Raw genomic sequence first — 13,023 nt, 5'->3', positions numbered from 1 at the left:
GGTGGCTTGTTAACACATGATGGAAGGTGTACGTGTGAAATTAAATCCAGGATTGCCATGGCAAAAGCTGCATTTAGCAAGAAGAAGAATCTTTTTACCAGCAAATTGGACTTAAATTTGAGAAAGACCCTAGTGAAATGCTATATTTGGAGCATTGCTTTGTATGGGGATGAAACATGGACACTTAGGGCAGTAGATCAGAAACATCTGGAAAGTTTCGAAATGTGGTGTTGGAGAAGGATGGAGAAGATCAGTTGGACCGATTATGTGAGAAATGAAGAAGTGTTATTTAGAGTCAGTGAGCAGAGGAATATCCTACATGAAATAAGAAAATGGAAGGCCAATTGGATTGGTCATATCTTACGCAGTAACTGCCTTCTAAAAGAAGTTATTGGAGGAAAGATAGAGGGGTGGATAGAACTGACCAGAAGATGAGGAAGAAGGCATAAGAAGATGCTGGATAACCTTGGAGACAGAAGAGGATATTTTCATTTGAAGGAGAAAGCTCTAGATCGCATCAAGTGGAGGAACTGTTTTGGAAGAGACTGTGGACCTGTCGTCTTGACAGATTACTGATGAATGAATGAATGATGCATCCCGTCTTCCTTGTTAGACAAACAGCACTTAAGAACGATTCTGAAATAATACTGACTGGCACTCTTTCCAAGCTTTTGATATCCACTCCACCCTTACTGACACTGATGCTCTTTTTATTTTTCAGCTAGGTGGAAATCAACACAAAATTCATGAAATTGTGAAGTGCTGTCTTTCACAAATTTTTTGGTCAACACTATGAACAAGATCATCACTCACTACACATGGCCGACCACTTTGCTGTTCACCCATCTTTGAACATTCTATACCATTGTCTTACAGCTCCTTACTCATTACATTCTGACCATAAACCGCACATAATTCATGATGGACTTCTGTAGCACTCATGTTTTTAGCATGAAGAAAGTGGATAATAGCGTAAATTTTTCAGCTGGTTGGAGTATCAATCACATGACACATACTAACTCATTCTGTAGAGACAAGAACAAACACTAGGTGACCAGTTATGTAATTGTTTATAAGGCAATGAGTCATGTGACACTACCTCGCATGTCAGAGCTTTCACCCGCTCCTACATTAGTTGCCTGAAATAAATGGATGTTACTTCCTGAATAGCCCCCATATAAGTAAAGTAAAGTAAGTAAAGCTTTCCTGAAGGCCTATAGGGTTGTGAGACGTTGAGGGTCCCACATTATCTAGACAATTAGCTCAAAGATGGTGGTAAGGTTGTCAGCCTTACGCACCGGCCTCGCTTTACTCCCCAGGAAAATTATTTAATTAATTCCTGGTACTCATTTCTGTTAGAGGCTGAGTAGACCCCAGGGCCATGGTGCGGCCGGAAGGATTAGGTCAATTGAAAAAATCCAAAGACCTCATCTGGACTTGAACCCACGACCTTCCGGCTTGTAGCATAGTGCCCCAGCCCCCATATATATATGAACTGAGAGTGGGGAGAGAAAATTAAATGTTTAAGTTACAGTTGATTTACTGAGTCCAACATTCTTTATAATTATGATTCACTTTTGAATCATTTAAACTTCGGAACACTTATTACAGATGATAGCATCTAGATGTTGTATTTATTATTAACGTTTGATACAATAAAACAAACTGTTTTTCTATTACAAATTTTGTTGTTAACCACATAAAACAGGGACTCTTTCACCTTCAATGTAAGCAGTGCTTCAAAACTTAGTCCTTAACTTGGCACTGATATGAGTATAACAAACCAATTACTATCATGCCATATAGAAAAGGTTGAGAAACATGTCCTAGAATAAATGAACATTATTCCAACTGCTGAACTTTACCCCAAACTTACCACTTTGAGAGGTGAATATAACTCTTCTTTTCCATTGTTCAGTACTGTTGTAGATGGGGGTAGCAGAAGTGGAACAGACATCAGGTTTAGGCTCACCACCTCTCCTGAAGTTAGTAGAGTGATGAGTGCTGGAGGAGGTGAAGTGATGGCCAGCCCCAGAATTGGCGAGAGTGGGGATGAGGATGAGGTGCGGGTGCAGATGAGGTACTCAGCTGAACTTGACTGGTTCAGAAGCTCCAGAGGTGGAGAATCTGGAAACACACCTGAGTCTTCAAAAATAATAACTGTTTGTTATTGGGGGCACCATTAACCAAAACATATCTAATAACATCATGTTCAGTTTTTCTTTACATGGCCAAAACATCAACCCATGCAACCTTACGAAAAATTTTTAATTCATCAGGTTTCTTGTTACATGCTGTATCCTGAAAAATGAGGTTAGTTCTTAAAGGGTGAACATTAAACAGGTTTATAGAGTTCAAGGTATGTAAATACTGCAATGTGTCAAAACAAATTTCAAACATTGCCAATGAATGGAAACAACTGTATAGCACAATGTGATACTGTAAGACATATCCTTTAAAAATGTGCGCAGAAGCAAAAAATTCTTTGGAGTTAGTGTGATCACTAAATTTCCGTACATACACGCCTGCAGTATGTAGCTGATTAAACACAGCAGAACGTCCATTTAATCTCTTTCTCAGTTTAAGGGTCTCCAGCATTTAATATTCAATTTCAATGATCCCAAGTCAATAACCTCAGAGTAAAATTACAACACCAAACCCCTACCCATTTAAGATTTTACTGTTTAGTGTTTCAATCCACTGCCCCAAAACAAACCTTAAATGGGTTTACACTGAATTAACATGTTTAGAAACATGTAAAAGACATTTGTGCTCACCATATATTCATTTGATGACTGGGAATCACAATACTCATAATATGATTCTAATTNGTTTGTATCATTTATCGTGTAGAGTGCAACAGGATGCTTAAGTATAATATGATTCTAATTATTTAGTTTAGGTTAGAAAGTATTCAGTCTTCTTGACATGTAATATTGGTAACTAAGTTCATGAATTATTTAATGACAGTGTACCGACTAACTTCGCCCAAAGGTGTCTCCACCTTATCAGGGTGGTGGGGCTTGCGTGACTCTGTGAACTGAAGAGCTATTCCAGCAGTAGTTTAACCACCAGCAGGGTCACCCATGCCAGAAAGGTCAAAGGGTAGAGTCGTGACTAAGAGAGATACCCTGGTCCTCCAGGTAGGAGGTTGAGCATGAGGCTAACAACCTTATCATGTACAAATATTTTGTTCAGAAACCTAGCAGCCAGCCTCGGTAATCATGAGCGGATCCATTCATATGCCAGTGAGCCGTTCTAAGGTTTAGCTCGCTCACGTATGATGTCATCATGTTTCCCTTGACGGATTCCATCCCCACTATGCAGTATCCTGACGTCAGTCATGTGGTCCCATGTACCCTCTCGTGAAGGGGAGAATTGTACAGTGCAGTCGTGTAGACCAAGTTGACTTGGAAGGTCGGTTACTAGCCAGCAGGTTTGTTGTGGAAAATATTGGTTTCGGCTGGGGCTGTTCTAAATTCCCTTTTGGTGCTATCTGGCTGGCCGGTAAGGACTGCCCGCGGTCGCAAGCCGTTGCTTGAACGCTTGCGACGCGCGTTATTAGATTTGGTTTGGTATTCTTCAGAATTAGACTTGTGTTTGTATAGCTTGAGTGTTTAACGTCCTAATATGTCTAGTGTCGACACAAGTGGTGCCGACGGGAAATTGTTTTGTTCTAAATGAGCTTGTATTAGTTTCTTGGTCAAATGTGTCGTTTGTTATTTGTGTATTGTTATATATTTTTTATTAAAATTGTATTTGTTTTTATCTAAGCCTCCTCCTAGCTTGGATACCCCATCTCCATCTAGGGGAGCGTGGGAACCAACAATAGGGCCAGTAACGATTGCGCTGTGCCCTTCCTCTTCGTAATAATAATAATATAATAGTAATCAGCGGAGAGGAAGACGAAGGGCGCGGTGCACCAGAACGCATTTGTTGTGGAGGCTGGTTGTAGAGGAGGCCATGGCTCACTCAGGGCTGTAGCACTGAATGGTAGGTAGGCACTGACTGACTAGATGGGAAGAGATGGTTATGTATGGTGAAATGAAAAGCTGATGGGACAGAGGAATTACGGACTATGAAGCTATCGGCCTGGCATTTAACCGAATAGATTGAGGAAATTCACTAAAAATCTTGGCTGAGATAGGAGCCCTCAGATGAGGCACCTCAACCAGGTGCCTAATAAACACAAAGTGTATATGTTACAACTTTGATACCAAATTTGGAATATAATGAATTAATCAATACATATGAACATGTCAACAACTGATCTTTAATTATGCTACTTCCTCTTTTTTTTTCCATATTCAGTATTTCATAATCTGTAGTGTAACCTTTACTGTCTGAACTTGCACCTCCCATCACCATGGTACTGCTGGACAGGTTTAAGTAAATGCTACACTGGGTCTGCTGAATAGGTGCATGCATTAGCACAACTGTGCAACGCACAGACAATAAAGGTTAAACAAATTTCATGTAACATAAATGATATGGTTCCATGTGATAACTTACCATCGTGAGATCTGGAAAATTCCTCCAGATGCACAATAAATGGGAGGGACATCATATGGACTCCAGTATCATGGGTACAAAAATACCTGAAAACATACAAGAATATCCAATTCCTTAAAGCAGTATAAATATAACCAGTCGTTATTTAGTCTTTTAACACTACTCCTGCACTATTCAACTGAAGTTAAACAAGCATATATCAGCAAACAGTGTGACGTTTGACTCTACTGCATATTAAGAGGTAATCTCATCCTTTTGCTGTGTCATTCAACTTCATTCACTGGGCTATAAAATTTTTTTTTTTGCACTTCTTAAAATTTCTGCCTTAAAATTGCATTATTTTCAGGAAAATTATCAGAAAATTATACAAAGCGAAAGGGTAAATTTCCAGTATTCTTCTTGTTTTCATGCAAGGACTGAGTATGGTAGTGTATAATCTGGGGTTGTCAAACGTTGACATAATTCTTTGAAATTTATGCAAGCAGTACACAAAATTAATAACTCCCCTTCATTCCAAATGTTATTGGCCACCAGGCATACTAATTCATCGGAACATTTGTATGCACCTTGCAGCCAGCAGTGCACGGGTTGCTGTAAAGTGCAGTGCTGTGAACCAGTCAACAAAGGTAAGAACTTCCCTGTATAAGTTACATTTAAATCAAGACCTGTCCATATATTAAAGTTTTACTTTTCCAGTCAAGTTTCATGTTACAAAAATCAGCATACCGTGAAACTGTCCCGCTGTCATGATGCAGATAAATGGGACATGTATATGTGTCATCGTCATCATCAAGCGCCAATCCCAGTTCTAGTTCAACTGATTCAAAAACATACAGTGCAACATCAGGTGTATGAAGGTTGTAGGTAGATCCATATTGTGACCAAGATGACTGTCAAACAAAACACAATCAGTAAAACAAGAGAAGAGAGAAGACGTGATGGGACTAAATTGGAGGTGGATGGTGGTGGTGGGGAAACCCTCTCCTCAGACTTCATATGAGGCACAAGATTATAATATGGCTGCCTGTAAGTGCAAACAGTACAGCATGAACCTCAGACGTTTCAACGAAGTGTATTAATCATAAATAACTGCCATCAGCAGTTATGGTTTTATTAAGTTAACTAATTTACTTAAATAATTGGTTCGCTTCAAGAAAATATCAGTATGATGTTACTGAATTAAATTTGATTTGTTTCATTCTGGTCCGTCACACTAACAATATCATATGAGGTCAAACAGTTCCATCCAGTGTGACTAATAAAGATTTTTCTTATTTTAATCCTTCTTCCCTTACATTTTTCGGTCTTTACAGACCATCCTCAGAGGGACACCAATACAATCGAAAGCCACTATTACAAAATGTTTTTGAAGGTTAAAATATATACATCTAATGTTTATAAAATACAATGGACACAGAATTTAAAGTTTTTAACAACTACAGCGGCTGTCTTAATATATTTGCAAATATTTGCAATTAGTGTGTTAAGATATTTGTTGGAAATTATAAACCAAGTTGGTTCGTGGTGTGCTGTGTTGTTATACAACAGCGTGCCACAAATACATACAGGATGACTTTAAAGAATCCTCTTCTCAAGAACTACAAGGCAGCAGCCATTTGGCTTCCTACAAGAGAAGAAATAATAAATAGGGCAGAAACCAACTTGTTTTATAATTTCCAACAAAAATCTTAACACACTAATTGCAAATATTTTAACACATTAAGACAGCCACTGTAGTTGTTAAAAACTTTAAATTCTGTATCCATTGTATTTTATAAACATTACATGTATATATTTTAACCTTCAAAAACATTTTGTAATAGTGGCTTTCGATTGTATTGGTGTCCCTCTGAGGATGGTCTGTAAAGACCAAAACATGTAAGGGAAGGACTGAAATAAGAAAAATCTTTACTAGTCACACTGGATGGAACTGTTTGACCTCTTATGTTACTGAATTAAAGTTAAATATTAGAAGTGTGAATGTTTAGAAATTTTCCAAGATTTAATTAAGTAAGAGTAATATTTTCATACATTCACATACTGTTAGCACTTTTTCCCTTGAAACTGTGCGACATGCTAACTCACCCTTTTATCATGGTTGTCTTCATCATCCTCAGCACCTGTCAGCAGCACACAGTGGTACAAGGTAGCAGAACAGGTGGCTATTACCACGACTGGTGGCACACACTGCAAGCACAGGATGGAACAAGCGTCCACTCCGTAGTTGTCATCTGCAGGAGGGTACATGAACAGTGGTCCATGCAATATGGGCTTCTCAGAACTGCAACTAGCATTGGGAATTATTCTCCTTAGAGAGTGGGTTAAAACATCTGGAACTAGATTAAAATATTTGCTATCACAGGGTTGAATTCAGTATTGGGGAAGGTCTGGGCCAAGACTGAAACACCCATAAATTTCATGAACATAATGACATACTGAGTAGAAATTAAAAAAATGCAAACCCTCTTTGCTTCAGTGTATGATGTGACCTGAATGCATCAGAGGACTATATTACAAGGCAGTAGTGAAGGGGAAGTTTAAGGTTTATGTAATTATTTCTCCTTTGAACATTATCCATCATATTTTTTTACTTACAACAATTTTCCGGAGGATGGAGTCTATCTCCGGAGATATGAATTGGTATTACTACATTCAAACATTGGGTAAAAAAAACCCTCACCTATCGGCTGTTACTGGTGACGTCACAGAATACACCTCGCCATTGCCACGTAATACAAGGACGGGCCAAATGATGGCGCTTGAATCCATCCGAGAACTTGCTCCACCATTTGGATCTTCCTAGAATCAGATAAACATCCTCGTACCACCATTAGTTCAACAAATGTTCGTATGATGGCGCTGGTATGTACGTGTCCACTACCGCCATCTCCTGGACACTGTTACGATCACATCAACAACTACACATCCCAATGTATAGTAGTAGTACTATTCCACATAGGACTACAATTAATCTTAGAAACAAGAAATATGGCTCCCTGTAAAAAGTTGTAACTCCATTTAATTATTTTTAAACGAGGTTGCAGAAGAAGGCCTATGACGGGAACACAAACGTGGTTACTCGACCATACAATTTATATATGAAATTTGCAACGTATTACGGCATTAATGAATATGATGATAATGGAATTTTAAAGTAGACAGTCTTTTTAAATTAGAACAACATATGACGTAAAACTGTATTAGTTCATTTCGCAGTTAATGTGTGCAGCAGGACATAACTACTTCGCTGACACTTCTTATTAAGGTACTCATTTTATGGACGTCCCATTATATAAAATTCATATTGGCTCCTTCTTGCTCCTATCACCCCGCACACAGATGACGTGCCTGGAAGTTAAATTCGAAGTTTCTAACGAATAAATCGGCGTAAAGAAGACCGGTTAGAAACTGCATAAAAGAGAAATGGGGTTAACTTCCTGATATAAAAAAGCCAGGGAGTTCCTTTTGTTATTGCTTCAAAGATCTGGAAATTGCCATTTCTATTTCCTCCCCAATGGAAATTGAAGAAGGAAAAGTTACTGAAGCAATCAATTAGAGAAAATATTTCAGAGATTAATACATTCGAAAGTACCGGCGTATGGAATTAATGGTGCTGAAAATCTCTTCCTTCCTGAAGGACTTGCCCCAGGGACCCATGTTCGCGTGTCATGTCATACTGTCTAATCTCAAACATTATGCCGTGTGTCTATTGTTCAAATTATTTCAGAGTAATAAGTTTCAGTAAATTAAAAAATTTCTTCACCTGGTTCAAACTCTGTACTCATATGTCTCAATTTAAAGGTATAATGATCTCGAACGATTGATAGAATGAACTGTTTATGAGTAATGTTAGAGCAGTTGCGTCACTGTCCACACAACGCCGGCATATTTAATCATATTTATCTACTATTTACTCAACAATGCTATAAACAACCTGCAGGTAATTATTTGAAAAGATTAATAAGAACTTCGTAATTTTTATCACCAGAATTTATTAGCCACTGCTGTAAGTTGTTTAAATTCGATTTTGTAGTAAAGGACAGCAAGTAGCTATTTCAAGCACACTTTTCTGTCAACTACCAAGCAATGAAGATTGAATTTAAAATGATTCGTGATAATACGGAAATTATAACAGCGGGTTAGACTGTTCTTGAAAAAAAAACTGGGTGAATCAAATGAGCGTGCACTTGATTAACCGATATTTTTCGAATGTTTCTGTGAATTTGTCCACTTGTTTTAAATGTTAAGCTCCTCTCCAGACTCCTTAAGTAGGATGCTGCAATTGCTTCGGACTATATTAATAGTGACAAACAACTTACGTTACAAAGTGTAACAAACGTACTACCAGACATAATATAAGCTATATTTGAAGACTAGGCCAACTGATTGGTTCCCAGATAATTCAATTTAGTTAAGTCAGCCGCAGAAGTTATACAGTGATGCATGAGATCGTAAGGTAAAAATGAGCGCTGAGCATACAGGTATTTGTGGTCGTGGCCTACTTAAAGCCACTCTCCCAGTATCCATCTTGGGAGAGTGACAATATTTTGTAAAACCTGATTTCGGGCACCGTAAAACAAAACAGCGAGAACGTGCACAAGGATTGATTTTAAACGTTCTTATTTATTTATTCATTCATTCAGCCATTATTTTTTGCTCTTGGATTACAATATTTTCTTCATACCATGTAAAATAAGTTATTAATACTAGCCGGTCACGGTAGCTGGGCGGTCTAAGGCATGTACTGTCTTCGCTCGCTCGGAACCCGGGATCATGGGTTCGAATCCCATACAAGGCATGGATGTTTGATATAAGGATGTGTTTATTCTGTGTGTGTGTTGTCTTATGTTTAGATACAGGCCTTTCGACGAGCTGATCACTGGTTCAAGGAGTCCTATCGTCTGTAAAATGATCAAAAATGAAGAAAAAAAAAACATCGACACCGTAAAGGTGCAAGAGGAACGGATTAAGTAAGTAAATAAGTAAGTAAGTAAGAAATACCGATGAGAACAACTGGCAGTTAAAGGTGCATATGATCTTAAGACGCCAGAAAAACCGAGATCGGTGCTGCAGCTACATTACAGCACAGATGCCTGACGAATCTCTGTTCTGTCCTGTGACGGCAGTTGAACTCAGGCCCAGTATCAAAAGGAGCGCCCTGGAGTTAACCACGTTGTGCCCTGATGAATGAACAACGAACAGTACTTCTTCAGAGCTGTGTCAATGTTCGTCAGCCGTTGTGTCGGGACGTCCTGAAGCTGAAAATGTTCCTAACCACATTTAAAAAGCCAATAACAAACTGTGGTGATAGCAGTGTTAATTTTTTTAAATTCGCTTCGTGGGTGGTGGAGTCCAACTGGGTCCACTCGGCACGGCGGCCACTGACTGGCCTATTGTGGCCTGCCCCAGGTGATTATGATGATGGAGAATTTGGTGGAATGAATATTGGCAGGGGAAACCGAAGTACTTGGAGAAAACCCTCCCCAGCGCCACTCTGTCCACCACAAATCCCACTTGACCAGACACGGGATCGAACTCGGGCCGCCGCAGTGGGAAGCTAGCGACTAACCTCTTGAGCTATGGCGCGGCCGATAGCAGTGTTCGGCCCTGATTTGTCACCTTGACGGTCTGTGTGAATGAAACTGTTCAAGCCTCGGTACTTTTAATACCTGTTCTGTATTCGTTACATACTGCGCCTTGTTAGAATAGTGATTTTTAATCTTAATATTCAGTACGCCATTCTTACAATTTATTGTGCGTGAAATGATTTTAATATGCTAAACTTTTTCGAAACGTATGAAACAATAATTACATAAATGAAAAACACAACTAGGTGTGAATATATCAACATACGAGACACTGTATACAAGCTGAACTAGGTGAATTGGTAAAGTTTTATCGGGCAATAAGCCGATAGGGGATTAAGCCCCTGACGATGGAAAGACAGACGGTCTCCGAAACTTAGGATATTATGGCCATCTTCACACGGTTTATAGCCCAAGAAGATTTCATTCAGTAAGTTGCGGCGAGAGCTATAGGTCCTATTCGAAAACTGCTGATCTGTAACACAGTCACACCGTACATACACAGTGTTTCTTGTAGCTTGTACATACGTGTATAAGTGACAGGGAGGCGCTGTACACTGCCACTGAGGGAACGGAGCGCGAGGGAATCGCGCCTGCAATGCACGAGCCTCCAGTTCAATCTAACCGGCGAGAACCTCCTTCTGGAACGTTCGGGAACCAATCCGACGCACGAAGACTGTCAAGGTCGCCTCTGAAGAATCGAAACCTTTCGCTACGAATTACGTTCAGATAAAATGAGCACTAGTGGGTCAGTTGTCAGGCGGTGCAGACGAGTGGAGTAGAAGGTAGTGTGTGAGCAAAATATAAAATGAGGTGGAACGAGAAGGCGAGGTATTTACCACTCATGAGAGAAAACAGAAATGCATACAACATTCTTGTCAGAAAATCTGAAGGCAAGGGGATCTGAGGTAAAGGTAAAGCTATCCCTGTAACAGACCGTGAAGGCCCACAGGGTGGTGTGACGTAGAGGCTCTCACATTTTCTAGACAATCGACTCACAGATGGCGGTCACGTTGTCATCCTTATGCGCCGGCCGCCCTCTACCCCCAGGAAAATTCCTGGTACTCATTTCTGTTAGAGGCTGAGTCGAACCCAATGCTGTAGTGCGGCTGGACGGATTAACTGGAAAACATGACCTCGTCGGGAATCGAACCACGCGACCTTCCGGCTTGCTTGAATGGAAAAGTAGCGGCTCCGGTCTAGAAAACCAGATTAACGGCCGTGGGAATCCGTTGTGCTGACGACGCGACAAGCGGCGGTCGCTCGGTCGGTATAGTTTGCTTGCGGACTAAAGGCCACGAGAGTTCATCCTACCATTTGGCTGTACATAATCTGTGATAGTGACATCTTCGTTTAACGAATGAATGAATAAATAAATAAATAAATAAATATAGTTTCTGTTATTTCTTGTATTCAAAGGCTCTTACTTTACGGAGAAATACCAAGTTTCACAACCATATAAAGTAACAGTGAAATCTACAATTTTGTACACCTCCATCTTCAGATATTTGGAGAGTGGAGATCTAAATTACTCATGACCGTAATTTTATTCATTATTGGAAGAAGGTACACAGAAAAAGGAAGCAATTGCTTCTCTTACTATAACACATACAACGCGAAGAGGGTATGACTCAACCACAGAATTTTTATCTTTAGTTTTGACTTGACCGTAAACAGATGTAAATGTGCGAATCTGTTAAAATTAGCACAGCGCTAATGGAAAGCGATAGAACAGAAGAAGCCCAAGTTTCCAGTCCACGAAACCCTAGTAATGCGAAGGGAGCAAAGGAGCACAAATAAATAAATCTACTAACCTCTACTGCATATCGATGGAGTTATGAAGAAAGCAGTGACGCAGACGGCAATGTCTGGACTGCGAGGACGAGCGCAAACTGCGGGGAATTGACTTTTTCTCGCCGAGTCTCTACGGCGAACAAGCACACAAAGATTTTCCAATAACGATTTCGGAATTCGTGTGTTGCATGGCTAATCAGTGAGAAAATGAATATGGTTCACTTGGCGCCGCTTTGCCGCCATGGCGCTATGGTGAAACTGAGATCCAATTCCTATATCTCGCAGATAAAGAGAAACCGCTGCCATATGTATACAAGACTCGACATTCACAAGAAGGAATAGACGGTACAGAGGGAAAACAGCAACATAAAGTTCAGCACTGCAACTTTTACTTTACCAGTGAGACGGGACCTTATCACTGCAGAATTAAGTCAATCTGTTACGGAAGGAAACGCTTATCACGGAAGAACGAAGCCATTTATTACAGAAGAAAAAGCTTATCACTGTAGCATTAAACTACTGTATTTCCGAAGCTAAGCTTATCATTGCGACATCAGAAGCCAGTTCGTTACTGAAGCAAAATCTTATCACTACAGCATTAAGCCAGTTATTAAGTAAAAAGTAAAGCAATCCCTGTAACAGGCCGTGAAGGGCCATAGGGTTGTGAGGCGCTGAGGGTCCCACATTTGCTAGACAATCGGCTCAAAGATGGCGGTAAGGTTGTCAGCCTTACGCGGCGACCGCGCGTTACTCCACAGGAAAATTATTTAATTAATTTCTGGTACTGATTTCTGTTAGAGGATGAGTCGACCCCAGGGCCATAGTGTGGCTGGAAGGATTAGGTCAATTGAAAAAATCCAATAACCTCATCGGGACTCGAACCCGCGACCTTCCGGATTGTAGCATAGTGCCTCAACCAACTACGCCACCACGTGCGGTTGGTATCGGGTGTACAATAAATGCGGTGTAGGAAGTTGTTGCTACATATAATTCCACTGGAAACCTAACCTCCACGAAGCTCGCGTAGAAGGTCATTAACATGAAAATGTAAATCTTACTGAGACCAACCACGCATGCGCAAAGCAACATGTAATGGGAATCTGAGGAGCGCAGGAAACTGAATACCCGACAC

At 40.1% G+C, this 13,023-nt stretch overlaps 1 protein-coding gene across 3 annotated transcripts in view; it reads right to left on the bottom strand.

The window, feature by feature from the left end:
* Positions 1-13,023, bottom strand: part of LOC111874361 (nuclear pore complex protein Nup88) — a 323,760-nt gene that overhangs the window by 6,637 nt on the left and 304,100 nt on the right. The window contains exons 5-9 of one of the 3 annotated variants that reach the window (XM_023869806.2): positions 7,193-7,311; positions 6,598-6,799; positions 5,239-5,402; positions 4,513-4,598; positions 1,877-2,139 (exon numbers count right to left, since the gene is read on the bottom strand). In XM_023869806.2, the coding sequence (XP_023725574.1) occupies positions 1,877-2,139; positions 4,513-4,598; positions 5,239-5,402; positions 6,598-6,799; positions 7,193-7,311 (834 nt within the window). The remainder of the gene's footprint in view (positions 1-1,876; positions 2,140-4,512; positions 4,599-5,238; positions 5,403-6,597; positions 6,800-7,192; positions 7,312-13,023) is intronic. The other 2 variants (XM_023869809.2, XM_023869807.2) reach the window with 2 other exon arrangements.

Source organism: Cryptotermes secundus, unplaced genomic scaffold (genome assembly GCF_002891405.2).
Source record: "Cryptotermes secundus unplaced genomic scaffold, Csec_1.0 scaffold49, whole genome shotgun sequence".
Lineage (NCBI taxonomy): Eukaryota > Metazoa > Arthropoda > Insecta > Blattodea > Kalotermitidae > Cryptotermes > Cryptotermes secundus.
Note: the sequence above shows the minus strand (reverse complement) of the source record. Positions and strands in the feature narration are given on the sequence as shown.